Source organism: Epinephelus moara, chromosome 14 (assembly GCF_006386435.1).
Source record: "Epinephelus moara isolate mb chromosome 14, YSFRI_EMoa_1.0, whole genome shotgun sequence".
Lineage (NCBI taxonomy): Eukaryota > Metazoa > Chordata > Actinopteri > Perciformes > Serranidae > Epinephelus > Epinephelus moara.
This window is the reverse complement of record NC_065519.1, coordinates 15,540,497-15,561,840: the sequence shown is the minus strand read 5'-3', so window position 1 is coordinate 15,561,840 and position 21,344 is coordinate 15,540,497. Positions and strand designations below refer to the sequence as shown.

At 43.9% G+C, this 21,344-nt stretch overlaps 1 protein-coding gene across 1 annotated transcript in view; it reads right to left on the bottom strand.

The window, feature by feature from the left end:
• Positions 1 to 9,377: 9,377 nt before the first annotated feature.
• The window catches only part of cdin1 (CDAN1 interacting nuclease 1), a 65,598-nt gene continuing 53,631 nt past the window's right edge, over positions 9,378 to 21,344 (bottom strand). The window contains exon 13 of the mRNA XM_050062536.1: positions 9,378 to 11,812. Within this exon, the coding sequence (XP_049918493.1) occupies positions 11,656 to 11,812 (157 nt within the window). The 3' untranslated portion in view covers positions 9,378 to 11,655. The remainder of the gene's footprint in view (positions 11,813 to 21,344) is intronic.

The following is a 21,344-nucleotide window of genomic DNA, read 5'->3' as shown; positions in this document are numbered from 1 at the left end:
GCAGGGGCTGAGTGTCCTTCGCTTTGCAGCTGGCTCTCCCCGAAATGGCTTGCTCTGGGGGACAGGTTTTAGGTTTTGTGTATGTAGGCCTGTGTGTGTGTGTGTGTGTGTGTGTGTGTGTGTGTGTGTGTGTGTGTGTGTGTGTGTGTGTGTGTGTGTGTGCGCGCTGCCCTCCTTTTTTTAAACATTTCAGCAGTTTTCTCTCCTCTTGCCATAAGGTGTTTCTATGACTACGTTATGTAGGGCCTGTGTGAGCGGGTCAGAGGCGGGGGTCCCTGGGAGAAAAGGGCCGCATTTGGCTGATCATTTATCAATGTCAACCGCATAATGATTCTCCCTGCAGTCCCCCTATTGATGAGGATAATTACATTAGCTCAGAGTGACTGATCAATAAAGCCCAGGGAAAATGGTTTATTATAGCACCACCGAAAAGGCTTTCTTTAAAAGGAGGACTGGCTCTTTTTTTTTTTTTTTTTTTTAAAGAAAATAAAAGGCAGGGTTGACGTGCGCAATGCAAACTCGGGAAAGTGAGAAGCAGAACTTCATGTGCACGCAGATTTCACGACTCCTTTTTCAGGATTTTGCTGTTTTTCCTAATTTTATTTCCTTTTTTTGACATTTACAGCGTGAATTATAGTTTATTTTTCCTTTTATTTCCTCCTATCTGTCTTTATCACACGAGGAAACAGGACAGAAGGAGCTTTACGCACAGCTAGTAAAGCCAAATACGTCTTGTGTGATTTTTTAAAATGATAACTCAAAAGTCAAACAACATCTAAAGGCTACCAAATATCTTAAGGCCACTTAAACTGTGATAATATTTGTATTAAAGGCAAAAACGACGCTCAAACAGCAGCACCTGATGCTCAAAATTCCGAGCCGGCCTTGAAGAGAAACCCTAATTAAGAATAAACAAAAATACTGTTGCTTTGTTGGTCAACTTGCAAAAGAATACTCCACTGCAGTAAACAAAATAGTCCCAAAAGACGGCCAGAAAACACACGTCTGACCCCTCTCTCCTCTCCCTCCTTCTCCCTCCGCGTGTGAGTGTGTGTGTGTGTGTGTGTGTGTGTGTGTTCTTTAATTGTCAACAACTTATCCCCTGCAGGAATGTTGCAAACTCTTTCGCCTTAATTCTCCGTGGTGCTCCGCGCCAGCTCCCATTTACCGCTGATGAACGTGTCTGCAGGAGACAGCTCCATTATCTATTTATCATTTATGATAGTATTTTCTCAGACAATGGAGGAAGAAAGCGCGCCTGCAGATAGTGCCCCCCCCCCCCCCCCCCCCCACCCCACTCGTGGCTCTCTCCACTGGCCTTTCACAAGCGCGCGCTTTGCTTATTTATTTATCCGATGGCATTTTGATAAATGGATAAATAGGAAATTAGGATTTTATCTTTAAAAAAAATAAGCTTTGACGTAGTGGAATATTATCCAAATGTGCGTAATTGGCTTTAAATGCATTTTATTTTTTTGCATCTTTAAAAATATACAGCATCAAATCATAGATAAAATAGAATAAATAAAAAAAAGTGCGTTATTAATGTATATACCAGGCAGATTGCATGAAATTTAAGTGTGTTTTTAAGGGGGAAATATTGCAAATAAACCCCTCAAATGCCTGATATCAGGACTTTCTGCGCTTGGCCGCGACTACTTGAATTACAGGCGATTTTGTTCACACTTCAGCGGTGCTTGTCTTCTTAAAAATGAGTGACAGTCACCCCTACAGCTCCTCTCCCTCCCTCCTTCTTCCCTCCTTTCCTTCTCCAACACACACTCACCCCACGAAAATAAATCTTAATGATGTGAAAATTATAATTAGTCAAATAATGTAGCTATAGGGGTTTGGAGGGTGCAGAAAATTGAAAATTGCAGTTGGCCTGTTGTGAAGATGCAGAAAGAAAAAAAAGAAGAGGGCATGTGAGTGCAGAATAAATAAGGCGCAATAAAAAGGGAAATAGCCGGAGTTTAGTCAAGCCTTGAGGTACTCAAACCTTTATTTCAATCAGTTAAGATTTAATTAGGCAAGCCTCAGGCCCGGCCGTCTCCTCTTTTTTTTCTCATTATGTTGCCTTCTCCAGCGCTGTGTTACAATGCCCCTAAGGTTGTCAACATTTGACCGGTTTTTCCAGTGAAATAATCACGCGTTATGGGCTTGGAGAGCCCATAAGATGCGCAAATAAATCTGGCATTATTCCATTATGAGGCGGAAGTCCTCACAGTGAGCGGCGAAAATATCGATTCCTTTAATTTATGGCCAAGTTTTTTTTATTCTTAATTTCCCTCGGTTATTTTGAGAGCTTAAAAAGAAGGTTAGAAATATCTTGCGGGGAGCCGAGGGCAGCAAAGTGAGACATTTCACAGGAACTGTAAATAACAGAGAGGCAAGAAGAGGAGAGACATTTCTAAAATATGAATCCCCCTCTGGTTATTGATTAATGCGCACATTTCTATGAGCGCATTTCACGTTCAAATCAACTAATTAATAATCCAATATTATAAATGTTGGTTGGTTTTTGCAGAGAGCAGGAGAAAGCTGGAGACCCCCTCCCCACCACACCCTTGGGCGCACTGTTATTACATGATGGCGACCCCTTCTGGAGGCCAAAGCAAATGTGTTTATAGACAGAGAAGAGGAGGAAGAAGAAGCGGCCTGTTTGGACACCAGCTCACTGCAAACCTTTCATTCACATTTCTGCTTTTAACATCAGAAAATGTGCGCTCAAAGAGAGATGGAGGGAAAAAATGGCAAAGCGCCTCTGCGACGATAAGACCCTGACCTGCTGCTGCAAACGTGACCTCCACACACTCTCATCTCATATTTACTCACAGGTATAAAGCTCCTTATGCATGTATTAGGCGGCCACGTTGATGGTAAAATCAATAAAGATGGATTGTAGGGTCAATATTATGCTTCGCACCTGGGGACTTGTTGCCCGGCTCCCTTTTCCTGAGAGTGCGCGTGACAGAGGGGAGAGAGAAATGAGCAATTCATAGCGTGCAACCGCAACATCTCTGCAAGAGCTGTGCACGGCCCACAGACTATATACGTGTGTGTTTAAAGGAAGGAGAGAAAGAGGGAGCAGGAGGCAGGACTGAAGTCATCCAGCCAGGGGCCTGAAGGACCCGGCTCACACTGACATCATTAATCACGGCCCACTTGAAGATTATGACTGAAAGTATAGAATCGGTAACCATTATCGTCTCGGATGGCAGTTAAAACCTCTCCTTATTTTTCAAAACAATGTAATGGCACTGAGGTCTGTACGGGGAGAAGAAAGGGCCAAAAAAGACAGGGGGAGGAGGAGTGGTGTCACTGGGATGGAGTTACAGACGTGCGTTTCCTCTGGAGGAAATATCAAGGAGACACAGAGGTGGTCCACTTCATTATGTGGCCTAGAGCTTTAATAATAATCCGAATATTAGCTTCAAAATTATATAACAGAAAACAAAAAATAAAAATAGAAATAATAATAATATGAATCAGTCATCATTTATTTATTTTATTTTATTATCTAAATTTTTTATCGATATTTTTCGACAAGTCCACGTGATAAAAGTCGCATTTTAAAGAAAAAATAGTGCAATAATTTCGTTTTAAAATTAAAGAAATAAATTAAACGCCATTTTCTCGCCATTAAAGCCCTTAAAATCTTTTTTTTTTTTTTTTAAAGAAACCAATTTTTTGGTCCTTTATTTGTCCTAAAGCGGAAACGCGTTTGTCAATATTTCCACTTAATTTCATTTCCGGGTGACACGTGGCGAACAAGTAGCCTCTTTAGGGGATTATCGCTTTAAATGTATTGATCCGAAAGCCGTTTGGAATTTGTATTTTAAAAAATGACATTTACATTTTCTTTTTCTGCTCATTCTTTTTGGCTGAGGCTGATGTTGCGGTATTTGTAGACATAATCTGCTGATATTAAAAGAGAAAAATAAAATTATGAGGCGTTCAAGGTGCGTAAAACAAAGTGCGTTCAAGGAACTTAAACGCATCCACGTCACAGTTTAAAGAGTCATCATGTAGCATCATTTCCCTTTTTTTGTGGTCAATCTTTGTTCTCATTTTGCATTTCCGGGTTTTTTTTATGCACACTACCTTGTGATTAATGCCACAATTTCTCTGTGATAACGTCCATGTGTGTGTTTCTATATGTTGTGTGTGTGTGTGTGTGTGTGTGTGTGTGTGTGTTTCCTCCAGCCTGCATGTGACAGAGGCAGGAAGAGCTAGCATGGTCCCTGTTAGCAGTCGGAAGCTGCGGTGATGAAAAGCAATAGCTGGTGTCAAGAACTTTTTTAGCACATCACTACAGCTGCTGGGAATAAATAGTAGCCAACTGAAGAGGAGCAGGAGGAGGAGGAGGAGGAGGAGGAGGAGGAGGAGGGGTGCAGCCTGTGACATAAGGCTATTTGGGTGTGTGACCACAGGGAACCTGGGTTTTCATATCTCCCCCCGCACAATAAAAGCCTTGTGCGCCACCGTCTCACAAGTCCAACTTTGTTTCTCAACAAGGAGTGTAAACTGTTGTCAATATTCAGATAGCCTTCATCTGCCAATAATGACAGGCAGCCGGCGTCCTATCTTATCTGCGGGCCAGGTAGCGCCGTACCTGGGGGGAATAGCTGCTGCGATAAAGAGCGTCTGGGCCAATAGAAAGGCTCTTGTCTGTCTGTGAGGAGTTAATGGAGAACGCCACTGGAGACAGGAAGTCCTCAGAAAGTGAAAAGCACTTTATTGCGCACCTGAATGGCCCGGCGTAGGGTTTCTCTCAAACCCAATGGGAAAACCACATTACAGGTCCTTACACAGGGTCATTACAACAGGGCAATGGAGTTCAAGTGATCCATTGCATTTGAATGACAACATCACATCGCTCCATTCATTCTTCCCTCTTGTGTGACCTGGCGATGATCCCTGTGGGACTGGGAAGTTGTCAGCGGAGTGACGTGCAGGAGTTACAGTCGAGATTCATTCAAGTTCCTCCTCAAAGTACGCGTGAAAATCTTCACCGCAGCACACGTGTTGCCTCATCTACTCCTCGCAGACTCTGAAGACAGTCGTGGTGATTGTTGCTTTTCTCGCAGCAACAGGTTCACGGAGCCATAACCCACAGTACACCGCAACATGACATCATCAAGCCTCTAAAAATGAACTGCAACATCGATCCCTCGCAGGCTGACCTCCCATAAGTCAAATATAGACGATGTGGGACATGTGTTTGGATGGAAGTGTATATTTACCTGTCACCAGGAACTCAAGGACATGGCAGCAGCGAGGTTGTATCCAGCCCAAGAGGGGAGTGTTTTGGGGGTGAAAATGAGTTGTAAAAGTGATAAATGGCTCACATTTCTCGAGCTGAGGAGCAGTGGAGCTGGCACCGTGCTCTCAGCCAAACAGTTAATTGCTCAGCACAGTAAAGGCCCAACAAAATACCCATAAAGCATCACGAAAAGAAAAAAGTTTAGTCCACTCTCTTCTCTCTCTCTGCTTCTTCCTTTCCTTTACTCCTCCAGCTAAACGCCTGCTTCCATCCCTGCCCTGCACAAAAATATTATGTTGCCAGTGGCAACAATTGAATAAAATAACCAATCACATCTGCTCTTTCAAATATTTCCAAAATTAAGCTGAGTCTGTACATAATGGAGGAGTCGTCTCATCTGTGCGTCAGGACTTTGAGCCAGGATTCATTGCGGTGTGATAAATGATTGTGAGGCTTGTTTTGACAAATGCAAGGGTACTTCTGCCGGCACACTGTGCAGGGCCGTATCAGCCGGATTAGAGGCTCTGATTGTGCCCTGGATTCGAGCTTTTGCTCTCAGCACCAATCAAAACCTGTGGTCAATGCATCCCATAGTAGCTACGCTGGTCTCCATGGCCACCGCCGCCTGTGTACAGTAGCCCCACCTCCTCCTAAGTGCACTTATTTCATAATAACAAGCTTGCGACAGCTCTCATCAGGCAACCGTGCTCACAAACAGAGGACAAGGGAAAGGGTGAGCCAGGGTTTGTTTTGACTCAATCACATTTTGTCTCCAGCCTCTCGCGACTAACCTTCTCCCCCCTCGACTACCTCCACAGTCATATTTTCCTACCGCACAGCTCTCATCTTTTAGAATGTCACTAGCTCTCATACGTCGACTGCCTCTTCCTCCTCTACCTCTCCTCTACCCTGCTGTTCTCCCCACCCCCCGCCCATCCCCGTGCTGGCCTGTACCTGTACCTGTGGATGTAACCGGGCCTCCTCTGGACCCCATGCTGAGAACAGGAGATGACACAGTTTCTGGGTCACTTCTGTCACAGTCCAAATGCCACTGGGGGGGGGGGGGGGCTGACCTTTTCCGGTGGCCAATGCAAGAGCAGGCAGCCTCCGTGCAGGCTGTCACCCCTGTGGTTCCAACCACAAACGCACGCTCCCTCCATTTCCCTGACAGACCCCTTTTTTTTCCAAACTCCCCACGCTCCTCTGCGGTATTCACCTCCCCCTTATTTATCCATGACAATACACGTTAAAACAATGGGGACGAATCAAAGCTGACATGCAAAAATAGCCACTGTAAATGTGGCTGATGTATGACATCTTGGCTAAACTCGGGGCCGTCACAGGCCACAGACACATGGTGTATCAGGTCTCACTGGAAGGAACTCCAAATATGCTTCCTGGATTTATTTGAAGGCGTGGGTTACACGGCGAGCGCCACTGTTTTTACAAATGAGAGCTTGGCTCTAAATGGAATACTTCAATTAGCACGATGCCCAGTCAACACCTTTCTGTTTAACACGGTGGACCATCTCAGATATTTAGGTTTCCACTGCCAAGCTGTTCCTTTTAACAGGAAGTGACTTGAGTTGCTCATTTAGCGCTGTCAGAAATGGAACATTTCAATGGCCGGGCCCTGGGTGTATGTGATCCCATGTCACATCAGTGTCAGGAGTGTTCAGAGCTCTGAATTTTTTGTTTTTTGAAGCTCTCGGCCGTGTCTCCGCTTGTCCCGAGCTACCAGTGACTCATACATCACCAAACTAAACTAGCCCCCGCATCCCCCACCCCACCCCCTGAGTGGATTAATGTGTCATAGTTGTTCAGTTTCCCTCAAACATACCATCTGCCCTCCATCCTGTCAATCAAACATCCACTGCTTTGCCATTTTAAAAATCCCCCAGACCATTTTTCTCATGATCCATTGTTGTTTTTAAATAACAGCCTCTGATTAGCAGGCAGAGCATCCTAAAAATAAAAATGAAATCTCTTCGTATCTGCTTCAGCTCAGGGCAGAGAGGCTGCTTTTTTCCCAGTGCTGTTATTCAAGCCCTCTTTAAAAAAAAAAATCCTTTTTTAATTTCAAACTGGCTGCTCTGACTCTTCCAGGAGAACTTTTATTTATTTCCACCCTGTGATGTCTTGCTGGCTGAGGGAGGCTGAGAGGATCCCTACTAAAAGCACTACACTGCCTGGGGCAGAAACAGGCCAGAGCTCTCTCCACATAAATAACACAGGAGCGTGGAGGAAGTCCGTTTGGTGGTCTGCTGGAGGGATAGAACCTACCCTTCAGCCTGTCTCTGGTTCTGTCCTTCTTTCTCATTCCCTGCGTCTCAGTGGTCTATCTAGCAGCTTGGCTGAAGAGGCATAAAACAGCAGGATCTGGAAGTGATTGGGCCAAGATGTACATCTGAGTGGATAGTGGACTTCCAATAGCCTGCAGGCCCCGGCCAGACAGAGCGGATGCTATGAAGTGCATCAAACTAATCTGACACATGGGAGTCACAGATTTAAGAATTGTAACCAATATTACAATACTGAATAAAATGTTGTAACTAAATCGTTTTGCATGTAGGTTCTTGGCAGAATTGTATAAGGGTAAAAATGATTAATAATATGCTTTCAATTTTTTCTCCTTCACACAAAATGGATTATCAGTTATCCTCGTATATTACTGGAAGTCAATTTTATTCTATAATAATAAAAGAAATGCCTAATGTTGAGTCTTGTTGCTGGATGCCTTTAGAGGATCACATTTCTCCACAACACTGGTGTTCCTGGCCCCGGGAAACGACCTCTCCAAACTGGCCTTATTTGGAGAGCACTCGAGTGCCCCATTGTTGTGACAAGAACAATGAATCTAAAAAGAGGTGGGAGACAAGGGCAAGGAAAACACAAAATAAAGATGTCGGCTTTTGAAAAAAAATCATTTTTTTTTTTCTATATTCGCACTTGCATCATGGAAACACTGTCAGCTGACGCTGTTGTCGGCCGCCGCCTTTGAAGTTGATTTAAAAAAAGCTGTATTTAGTTTGCATTGTGTGCAGAACCTAATTTATAGGAGTTGACCCTGGCTCCTCTTTTGTGCGACAGCCATCTTGGAAAACAATGGCAGGAAGGCTTGAAACTTGAGAGGAACTGATTCTGCTGTTTTCCATTTTTTTCTGTTCTTACTCAATAGAGAATTTTCCCTCCCCGAGTAAAATAGCTCTGTTTTTGTGTCCAACAGGAGCCATAAACTGATGTCTAAGCATTCCATGGCCAGGCAATAGGGCTGAGTTTAACTGGACACATGGGGACAGTTGTTTTGTACCACATGGAGCGAGGGGGGGGGGGGGGGGGCTGACAGAGGAAGCCATGGCCGCCTGGCGACCCCGCAGTGACCCACTGGCCTCCTCATGGAGGGATCAAGGCCTAGATGGGAGCCGGCTGAGGGTTAGAGGTTTAAGGGTAACAAATCAAGCAACACTTTAGTGGTATTTAACCCCCGCATACCATATCTCTCTAACTGCGAGCGCGGCGCATGACTGTGCAGAACAAACATAGAAACGCTTATTTTTATTCTACATGGGGAAGTTCTCCTCGGTAACAGAACTGGAGTGGCTCAGGTTGGGAACGACTCCACTGTAGTGAGGACGAGGAGAACGTTTCGTGCTGATTTTAGGAAACAAATTAACTTGTTTACTCAGGTTCAATACTGCAACAGTTCGGGGCACAACACATATGTCTTATTATAAGATGCATTGTCTGAGGTGACGGCAGGTTCTTCACCCTTTCACTTTCTTCCCTCTTATCGTTTTGTGTGCCATAAAGAAGAGGACAGGACAGGGACCCCCTATAGGCAGTGCATATCTGCCTCTAAAAGCATCACTCAACTTTATGTTCACTTCTGGTTCCCTGAGCCCAGCTGTGTTTCTTCCATCGGTATCTGCTCATAAAAGGTACTGAGGCTGTAAAAAAGTGCAACAGACAACTGCTGGATAGTCACACACACCTTTACACAGAAATCAGGTGTTTCTACTGTACCTACCTGTAAGCACTCACGTAGCTTTAAGTATTTAACAAACACGTAAAGTTTATGCTGCCAATAATCATGACAAGAACAAATTTAAAATCATGTATCAAAACTTATTTATTAATAATAAACATACAAAATGGCACTTTCTTCTTATCACAACGTAAAATGTGGACTGAATTCTTTACAACTCTATAGTGCGCTTTCATGGCAGCTGACATATAGACCTAATTAATTTGCAGTTTATTACACTGTGACCTCGACTATCTGCTTCAACAGACACCGTCTCCCTTCAGTGGAGAACACTGTAACATCAGGCTACTTGGCTTGCTAGCTGATGTTAGCAAATGTGAGATAACGCAGCTTATATGCAAGATATTCAATACAGACTTTAAGCTTGTAAATAACCTGGAGAACTATGACCAGTGCTGAGATGACGTGTTGCTTAAGAAAAGTTAATCGCCACTAATTTAGATGATCATTAATCATTTTAATTTGTGAAGCAGAAAATGCCAAACAAGCTTCTCACTTCATGATTTTAATCCTTTTCTCTGTTTTATCACTGTAAATTAAATTTCTTTGGGTTTTGGACTGTTGGCCCAGAATTTGTGATAGCCTCCAGCCACCCCAATGTTTTATAGAGTCAACTATGAACTAATCAGATTAAAAATGTCAAAAAAAAATAAAAAAAAAATATAATATTTAAAGGTCCAGTGTGCAGGACTTAGTGCCATCTAGCTGTGAGGTTGCAGAACTGAAACTTCTCCAGTGTGCCAAGCGCGCAGGAGAAACATGGTGGCCAAAGTTAAAACGTGAATGGCCCTATCCGGAGCCAGTTTGTCCATTCTGGGCTACTGTAGAACAACACAATCCACTTTGAGGAGGAGGGCCTGCTCTGTATGTGGATATAAACGGCTCGATCTGAGGTAACAAAAACATGTTTCTCATTTGCCGGTGATAAACTAATGATTATGAATATAATCATGAAGATGCCACTAAATGAATGGGTCACCTTCATGATAATAAAAACTGTCTCTTATGAATCTACATTGACTAGAATGACTAATCATGCTCAAGGACCAATCAGGGGGGATTTCTGGAATTATTTTGTATGGTCCGGGGGCCTGGAAGTGTGATTTTGTCAGGTAGTGATTTTTGTTTTGCCCTGCCGACTTTTTATTTTTGTATTTATTCCTTTTTTTTTTTCTTTTTTTTTAACATATAAATGTATATTATTTTCACTGTCAGTTTTAATGTGTTTATTTATTCCAATTTAATTATATTCTTTTGACTGTTTTTTGGTGGATTGAGACTGGTGCTGTACCCCCTCTTGTACGGATCTCTATTATCCTGTTTGTATTATTTTTGTTAGTCAAGACTGAATGTCTCATTTGACATCTAGAACCGTCATGTAGCACCCTAACCAAACACAATCAAAATTTGAATTATATTTTTTTTAAAAAAAGATGCCACTAAATCCTGCACACTGGACCTTTAACCATACCTATGTTACACCATGCAAGCCACCTGAGGAGAAAAACAGAAACACCTGTTGTGTCATATCATCAAAATCGTTGGCATTTGACATTAGTGGTAGCTGTGTTAGACTGCACCCAAAATGTGAAGATTTATGGTTAAATAATTACAGTAATTAAGATAATTGACACTAAAATGTGGTTAATAATTCTGTGATGACATTTAGTTGCAGTGTGAACCCTTGCTTCAACCCTCTGTGCCAAAAAAAAGAAAAGAAAAGAAATGCTCCATAGATTTTATAAAGTAGAAGAGGTCACAGCGAGGCCGTCTTAAATCAGAAACAATCCTGTTTACCCCCCTGGAGAGTGACTGAGAGGGCACCGAGTGACGCAGGTGAGAGACAGGCGTCCACCCAGCCCCCGGACCGCACCTCTCTTATCTGCCTATGGAGTGGAGGAGGAAGGAGTGACAAAGGCCAGGGCTTTGGGTGTGATAAGGAAGGGCCTTATGTCCTGCTTCAGCCCCAGCTCTCACCCTGGCTGTCCGTTGCGAGAGGCCATTCAGGGGCCAGGGGCTGACCGCGACCAGGAAAGCCTCCAAGACGGTGTTTTCGCACACAGGTATGACTCTGACCCTGTGCTGTCAGATATACAGAACGCTGGTGTGTATTTACATGTGGTAGCTTTGGGGCAGTGAAAGAGAGGAAGGGAGAGACAGACAGAGACAGAGGGTCAGGTGGAGTTCAGGGCAGATTTTTTTTTGCCAGTCGTCTCACACTGCAGGAAAGCCAAATTGCTTCCGGATCTAAGTATCCAGCCCTGTTCCTACACTTCCCGCCTCCTTGTCTTCCTCTCTCCTTCCTTCCATCTCAATTTTTTTTTGTTTTCTCACTCTTTTGTCTTTATTCTGGCTCTTGAGGCGGTCGGTCCTGCTGGGCAGCGTGGCACAGGGTGACAATGTCTGTGGGGAAGCAGTCTTTGAGCAGGATACCTCTGTCTCTCTGGCAGTCCAGCTCTCCTATGAAACCGTACCAGTAGATCACAAGGCCCGGACCAAACCTGCGGCGCAAAACAAAAGAAACAAAGCCCGTCTTTTGTTAGTACATCATCGCTGTCATGTCTGAGAGAGTTCTGAAGTGGCTGTGAATGAGTTACTTTAAAATTCATATCTGCGAAAATGCTCACGGCTGTTGACTTTGGATTTGGAAGGCAAAAACAATAAAAGGCAGGAATAACAAGTGAAGAGATAGAAAAGATGGGACACAAGCGAGATTGATATATGAGAGATGAGGTCGCTTAGGTATTTTTTCCTTTGATCACCATCCAGGAAACTTGCGCTGAATCAAAAGAAAAAGCCGCCAGGAAGATTAAGATCTCTCTGACAGGGTGATACACACTTGATCACATTACAATGGCAGTGAAATAACAATAATCTGAGAAATAACAAAGCTCCGCGCACCAAGGCCGCCGGATCCTGTCATCGGAAGCCTTTGGCACACAGCAGAGCACACAGAGTTCATCACAAAGTCTGAGACTTAAACACACTGCATCTGGCGGCTAACGTTAGCCAATCCAACAGTGTCCAGCTGTTTCATTCACTTTGAAAGCCAAGGCAACTTTGCCTCAGTTGGCGAGCGCCGCAGTTCCTAAAAGCTATAAATAATGACTTGCAGAGCGGCTGAGAAGTTCAGACTATGTAAATGTGAGATTTTTTTTCTTCCTTATATCTTTTGTTCTCTCCTTCTCGACATTTTACTGCTATTGTGCCGTATAGGCGCTGTAGCTACTGTACACCTGAAGGTCTGCTGAAAGGTGCAGAAACAATTAAACCGGAGGAGCTCTTCGCGGGGAATGTGCGACGTTATTTCACTACTTCTCCTCACAAAAGGCAATAAATCATCTTTCAAGCTATTTATTATGCCCCAAAGAGCCACCGCCGGCCCCTCTCTGCCTCATATAGATCATGCCTATTCTTTGAACATTAGCTGCCATGCATAAAGACATGTCACAGTTGAACTCTGAACGGAGAGCACCTCGGCCCCCACATGCAAGACCAGATTCAGGGGGCTGACAGTGCTCCGGTCCCAGACACTCTATCCTCAGACAGTTAACAATGTTGTGGGGCCTCTGGAGACCCAGACAGGAAGCTAGCCAAAGGGCCACGGAGAGCAGCAGAAGTTCAGCTCCAAGGTAAAGTGCATAAAACCTTGAACCTGTGATCAATCATTTCATATTAAAATACTGACTCAAACACCCTATGGTGTTATTTTAATAATAATTACGAGGCTCTTTAGTCTTTTGTATGATTATAATTTATGAGCTTATTATGAATAGGTAGGTGTTTGACCCGTACAACTTCAACTAGCCACATAAATTATCAACGCAAGTCAAAGAATCAGTCGTCGTGACATTGCCAACTATGTATGTGTACTGTTGACTGAGCCTTGAGGCAGTGCGTGTTCTACATACAGTACCCGAACGGAGACAGACACATGCACAAAAAAATATGTGACTATACACGCACACACACACACACCCCCCTCCCTCCAAGAGGCCCTCGCAGCAGTACATGCTTCTGCACCCCATCCCCGGATTCTACATTTTACAGTGTGTGATTTACGGTGCTGTATCTATGAGCAAACAGGCCAAAGCTAACAGCCCTGGAGAAAGCCCACAGATGCACACTGAAAGTTCACCACAATGTCACACACATAGCTCAGCCTCTCAGCGCTGCGCTGAGCTCAAGCCCCCAAAACTCTCATCGTTTCCACGGTCCGCCGCCGCACATGGCCGCCAACTCTTAATATGGAAATGTTATGGAAACAAAACCTAAACATTTACATTAGATGACTTTGGAAAAGGGGTTATGCTCTTCTTTTTATTCCACCGCTGTGTTGTATGTATTTCCTGTGCTCTGGATGGGGAGGTTAGGCTGAAAAGGGGAGAAAGAGGGAGACTGGTCTGTGCCGAGCGGAGAGAGGCAACCTTCTGGAAAGGTTAAAACTGTACATCAACAGATAAGGCAGCGGTGTACGATACATCATGTCCCGGGTCTGTCAGGGGAGGCCGAGCACAAATTGAAACAAGCAAAATTATAAACACAGGGGAGCCATGTCACCAAGGCCTTTCCATACCATAAAGAAAATAAATGGACTTTGAATCCTACTCAGAATGAATACAAGTCAATACTACGGGGAGCTTGAGGTAAAAACCTGAGACTGGGAATACAAACAATAACACTGAGGGGGGAAGGGAGCGGTCAGGGGGCCAAGACTGAGCCGAGTGGCTACGGGATGAGAAGGAAAAGTTCCAAGCAGCATCCAGACACTGCGAAGAGCAATTATAAATATGATGCCATATACTTTACTGTCCTTTTTGAAGTGTGTGAGGCAGTGACGGGAAGTTTAGTTTGAAATTTGTAGGCAAATTATGGTTTATTATGTGGGCCAGCTCATCTTAACCTGGCTTGTGCTTATTACACACACCACCTCTAAGTCAGCCATCTTCCAATAAACACCTAACTGTGTAACGAGTTGGTGAAATTGTTTGTGAAACGTAGCTAATTTCAGCGAGGGGGCCACTTGACGAGCCTGGGCGTGGATTGCGGCTGCCAGCCACGCTTTCGTTAGTGTTAATGAGCGGGTGGTGGTCGCATTTAAAGCAGGTGCCAAGCAGCTTACTACAGCAGCTTAATGAGAGCAAGGCACTCAGGAACAAAAAAACCCTCGAATGGAGGAGAGGGAGTGTTATTAGTGTCTGCCTGCACACACACACACACACACACACACACACACACACACACACACACGCACAGAGGGAGTCGTGCAGCCAAGCCTCACACAGAGCTGGAGCGCTGAATTAAATCTCTGCATCTTATATGCACGATTCATACATACACGGAGCAGCCGTAAAAATACGAACTGCAAATCTAATAAAAATACAGTAAAACACAAACCGTGCCCTTCAAAGAATGTGCAAACTTGCTTTCTTGATTTTATTTATGCCCTTCTCATTTTCGGGGGAAGTCTGAGGTTGCTGGAGGTCAGACAGCTCCGCACCTCCACCCCACTCCCGAAAAAACTTTTCTACCGAACAAACAGATCAAGGCTAATTTGATCTGCCACATTCGGTGAGAAAAGGCTTTACTAAAAACCGGGGGCCGAGCACGTCTGCCAAAACACATTACGCGACATGACGAATTATCAATAAAATCAAGATGAATTTACGCTCGACTCTAAAACACCGTCACTCCATTTTACATACCGCGCGGACCCATTTCAAACAAACGCCCCAGCAATGATTCAGACAGCGTAAGCCTCTACCTGAGCATGAACTCTGCGTCTCTGAGGTTTCCCCCACAAAGACCTCTTTGTTTTCGGCATCCATACATCAGGTCACAAGGTAGGCCCACTGAAGCACTGCCAAACATTAGCTTTAGTCAGTCTTTTCTCTGCTCTCTGAAATGCAGGTATGGAACCTGCTCAACTTCTTTTGAGACAGAAAGCATTGAGAGTGATTAGGGGGAGAGGTACGGAGGAATAAAAGTCTCTGTGTTGGAGACAGAAGGACTATGTACATAGCAAAAAGACAGATAAAATGTGTGTATTAGTGACAAATGGCGTGCTCTTTCATGGTCAGACCATGCTATAGGCAGCTGCCTATAGAGGGTTATTTACAGGGTCAGATAATGGGTGCGTGATGTGTTTGCACGTGTGGTGTTTTAGAGGGGGGCAGTGACCCATGGGCCTGCATGCCAGGTGATACGGCCCCGCAGCTGATCACTGTACATCCAGCGTGTGTATTTTAATGGCCTCGCAGTAGCTGTTTGTAGCAAGTCAGCCAGCCTTATGATGAAGACGCCCTGATAACACAAGCTTCTGTGCACACAAATAGGATATTTAAAGGCTGGCTCTGCCCGCAGGGGCGTCCACGAACAGGGAGGTAAATAATCCCCTGCTACAAACTATACATCCTCCTGCCCATAAATAACAGGAGTTGAATGGAAGAGTTAACCTCCCACAGACAAGTTATTAACACGACTAGAGCTAAGAATAGCACACCTTTTCTCTCCCCTTCGTTTTTTTTGTGGGCAAGGGAAAAGTTCAATTCTGCTCAGGTATGTAACACACAAATACAAGGCAGCCATAACGCACAATCGTATGTTAAATGAGTCGCCCAAGCCTACACAAGCATCGTAATTAAGGTGGAATAGAGGGCAATAAAAAATAAAACATCTTCCGCCAGGTGTAATTCTCCCCGACATTTTTATGTTTTCTGTCGATGGGGTATGGAAATGGAACGTGGCGCGGATGTGGCTTGTCTTTATCGCTGTTGGAGGCAGAGAGAGGGTTTTTTCGTGTATGTATGTTTGTGTAGTGTAGTGTTAGGTTTAACATAGAGGTGTGGAGGCGTAATGTGTGAGTATGAAGGGTGTGGGAGGTCAGGTCGACTCACTGTGTTGTGTGTTGCAGAAGGAGATAATTTACGCTCACTGACTTGAGATACTGACACCAGAACACAGAGCAGTGGATCCCAGTGCTTTATCTGGTAACCATAGCAACCGCTGTAACCTCTGAGGCACGGCATGCCCTCGGCTCTGCAACCCACCACAAAATCAGTCAGCGGTACCTTTAGCTCAGGAACAGTGTGATACACTTTGCTTCAAGATGACACCGCCTCTAGTATTTGCATAAGGAGGTGGAAGCCATGCCATATTAAACATCAGGGATAATACCATCCAAACTTACACGTAATATCAAATAATAATAAAATGTAATGACTTATTTTTCTGTGTATCTTTGTATCTGGAATGTAACAACATCTAGGAGATGACTATTGGTGTTTTCAGAAGACACTTAAAGGCATTATACATTGAGGATTACAAAGAATGACAATACTAATAATAATGTGGGTTTTATGACTAAATAGGAATGTCAATTTCACTTACAACAGTCAAATAAATTCATTCATTTCCGTAACCGCTTAGCCTATCCCAGCTGACATTTGGCGAGAGGCAGGGTACACCCTGGACAGGTCACCAGACTATCACAGGGCTGACACATAGACAGACAACCATTCATGCTCACATTCACACCTACAGACAATTTAGAGTCACCAATTAACCTATCACCAACCTAAATAAATTCAGAAACGTAAATAATTTTACTGTGATACAGCCTTAAAAAAAAAAAAAAAGAAGGGGCGTCCGTGGCTTAGTGGGTAGAGCAGGTGCCCCATGTATAAGGCTGTTGCCGCAGCGGCCTGGGTTCGAGTCCAGCCCGTGGCCTTTTGCTGCATGTCTCTCCCTCTCTCTCCCCCTTTCACACTTAACTGTCCTGTCCATTAAAGGAAAAAAATGCCCAAAAAATATCTTTAAAAAAAAAAAAGAAAAGAAAAAGTAATGTATATTTAACACAGATCTAATCCAGTGCTGACATAGCAGAGTCAGAGCCATAGGCAAGCTTCCCCTGGACTAGAGGTGGAAGACTAACTGTTTACATTAGTTCTTTGGATCATTTTTCCTTTATGTTGGATTTTTTTTAATGTACAAAACAAACAAACAAACAAAAAAATAACAATTTGGCTAATAGGCGACATCAATGGATTTTTATTTCCAAACATTTTTGTGCAGGGAAACAAAAAAATCTTTTATAAAATTATAAAAAATAACTGAACTGTTTTAATGTCATTCAGCCCTTCATTACACTAACTGTGAATGAGCATAAATTCAATCATACACATTTATAAAACAACTTTAAAATAACATTCACCTGGAAAACTTTTTTTTTTTAAAGAAATAACTGCTCCAAGTCTTTTTACTTAATATATCATAGTTCCCTCTCGAATATCTGTTTCACATTGCTGTGAAGACATCAACAAATTTGTCCTTCTACCACCTGTATTTATTCAACTTTCTTGCCGAAAAAACTAAATTTTACAAGATAACATTAGAACGCATCATGATAAAGTTATAATTTAGCTTCACCTAATACTCAGTTTTACCAGCATGAGCTTGAATGCAACATAATGTAGCTTAATGCAACCTCATCAGCAGTTGGTTCAAGTCGCTGGCTGCTAACAGCTAATGTTAGCTAGCTTTTCTCCTGTTCTCCCATAGCAGAGAAAATAGGCAGGAGTTATCCTTTCGTCCCAAAGTCGTCCTGGGGAAGATCTCTGTTTATCGCAAACACATTTTCTATTGTCCCAGGAACGACTGGACACCAATGGTCCGGACCCATGCTTTTTTTTTAGCTCATGCAAAATTGATGTGACACAATGAAAACCATCGGCCACTGTCATTGGTAAATGCCGTCTTATTTGCCAATAGGTCAATGCCAGTCAGCAAGGTGAATATCGGCCAATACCGATGTGCGGCCAGTAAATCTGTGTATCCTTAAATTGAAAAAAAAAAAAGTATGTAAAAATTTGCCCAACGCTACAGATTATTTTCGTTACAGAGGTGTTTAGGATGTGTCCATTTACAGCATTAGGACATTTGTTTAATGTGCTCTGAGGCAGGATACACATAATTTATAACATACACAGCTGTGATGGCTGTTAACTTTGTGGCGCTCTTATCAAAATACACAAATTTGTGGATAAGACAAACCATAATAAGCATTTTATTAATACTAATTAATCTTAAGCTTTGCAGTAAAGTTATCTAACTTATCATTTCATGAGATAATGCTATAATTAACTCCTAACGCCGTTAAGCTCCCCCAACACTGCTGTGTTATGGGAACCTGCAGTCTTTATCTCCCACTAACGAATTATCACTTTCTCTGACCTCAGTCTCCCTCACGACCTCCTATCACCTCAGCCACCTTCTCACATTAACCTAAATCTTATCACCTTACACACACACACAGACACACACGCAACCTGACAGACTCTGTATCAATCAGCTGATTGATAACCTAGCTAACACGTGATTGTGTAAATGAGCACATGAGCTAATAAGCATCAACCTTATTTCTATTTTGACAGCACAATGGCAGGACGTAGAGAGCCTCACGACGCCATTTGGTCCTGGTTAGGATCCGTTTGTACAATATCATGCTTCCCAAACATCCTCCAGCCAAAGGGAGGAGCCTTAATCAGTGTTTGGAACTCGTTAAGTCCCTTAACTGAGCATGTCGCCGACCACATTAGCAACACATATCTGAGGGACAAGTGTGCGTTGTGTGTGTAATGTGCGCTGGTCCCCTCTAAGATCTACGGCGTCACGGTCCAACGCGCTTTGACACACTCTGGTCTGCTTTGGATGTGGAGCGAAACCAAACAAGGTGTGGTCTGGCTCTGGCTTTGTCTGTTTAATGTTCAGAAGTCGGTCCAAACAGCACTGAGGACACTGCACACGACAAAACAACCCTACTGACGACAGCTCTGTGATGACACCAGAACAGTCCATATTAAACCTCGGCTGGAGTTATGGAACAACTTATACATCTGGGGAAAAACTCGCTGTGCATCGTTGCTCTTTTACAAACAGTATCACGTTTAAATTCAGCCTGTATAATATAAATGTAATAAAAAGAACGCTCTCTCTGTGTTATTCCCCGGCTGTGTAAGGGTTAACATTCAGTCGGTCAGAGCTCACCTGATCTTTTCTCAGATATCGACTCCCCATCCTCTATAATGACCCTCTACATCATGAAAATGGCTTGATCTCTCCCGTTATGACACACTGAGTGGGTATTCATTAACACTTGATGCTGATATTATTAAATCCTATTATTGCAACAGCTTCAAATGGTGTCTCTTACGCAAGTACTGTACTGAACTCATGAGTAGGCAATAATCTCTGTCCGTGAGTAGATGTGTGTAAATACGTTTAAAATGAAGGCTGCGCAGGATGGAGATGACCTTCATTATATCTGATACAGGAGGTAAAAATAACAAGAAAAAAAACGTCTCCGAGGATTTGACTGTTTTCAGTTGAGGCTTATTAGTCTCCAAAGCCAAACACTGGCCGCAGCGCTAATTTGGAGATCTGTCCAGAGACTCCCTCTGGCCTTTGATGAGTCCACATGTCTGTAAGTTCTGCTTGGAGACAGGAAGCTCCCCGCGGTGGCAGGCGAGCAGGCTGAGGGGCTGAGAGCCTGTGCAGACAGAGAGGACCACAGCGTCAGGGGGATACATGCTCCTTTAACCTGTTATTGTGAACTCCCAGCAGCCCTGGCCGATAATTGCCACCTGTCTCTGGGGGAAACGCAGTCAAAGGCAGGCAGAGGGACGGCCATTTTGCGTCTGCCGCTGCTCCTCGCCCCCACGCAGCCCTAATCCTGCCCTTAACCCTGGCGGCTAATGTGTTTTCAATTTAGGATGATCCCCCACTACAGGCACGGCCTTAATCAACAACAGTTTGTACTGTAACCCTATCTGCCCTTGCAAGGGCAGCGTCAGCCTGACCGGGCGCCTGCAAACCTGGTGCGTCCAGCGGAGGAAACGGTGTTATGTGTGTATATATATGGATGATATCATGTTTATATGTGAGGTCATAGGATGTGTGTCTGATGCTTGGCTGTTTGTCTTAGACATCTTCTTATGCTATTGAAACAAACATATAAATAACCACACACACGCGATGCAACAGCGCCACAAAAAGAAAGTCAGCACTCTACTTAAAACATACATTATTTTGGGATTTAAAAAATATGAAAACATGTTTTAAGCAGCATTTTAAAAAGTGACCAGTGCACTTTGTATGTTCTTTATGTCACTCCCTACAGTCTTATTTTAAAAAGGACTTGGGTTCCCATTCTTACTATCTTTTGGCTCTACCTCTAAGTCTCACATCTTAAATTATGCTGCCAATCGAGCGAGGGCTAAATCAAACAATCTGGCATGGAAAGGCAGGTGTGAATGTTTGTTGTGTAGGGTCTCCTGGCCTCTGCATCCATGAGTAGAACCCTGCCCCAAAATTAGAGTGAGGCCTCTAATGTCTCCCTGGGAGAAAAAGAGGTCTGGCTTTCGTCCAAGTCAGCACCTTTGGAAGTGCAGTCGTGTTACCACCACTAAATCAACATGTCAGCGCCCGGCCCAGTGAACTTCTTCACCCAGACTCCACCGCTTACAGCTACCCCACACACCTAATGAATTGGTGTGAATGCCCATCTGTCTGCTACAATGAAAAGGTGAAAGGAGATATGAGGAGAAAGAGTACAAACTATATATTTCTTTTTCAGCTGTTCCAGAAGAACATTTGTAATACGATTATCGTCGCCGAACGCAGAAATTAGCCCTGTTGCTTGAACAGGAGGACTGCTGTGACAAAGCAGCCGCAGCCAGGTTAAAGGTATCCTCGCCACAGACCTTGGCCTCCGAGTCCAAAATGGAACCGTCCCAGTTTGGGGGGCAAGTTTAGAGAAGGACGCGGGCGAAGGGCCACAGAAAGCCGTGTGCTTACTCGGCAGTCTGTTTACATTCCTGAGGGTAATTTTAGCCCCTGGGGGGGAGCAGAGCAGGGGGGCCGACATGTCGTTGGGGCTTGTCAGTGGTCGACGGGCCAGCCGGCGCTGTGGCGGCACCTGAACATGTGGGTGGTACATAAAAACACACAGACCTCCAGCGGACAAATCGCTGGAAC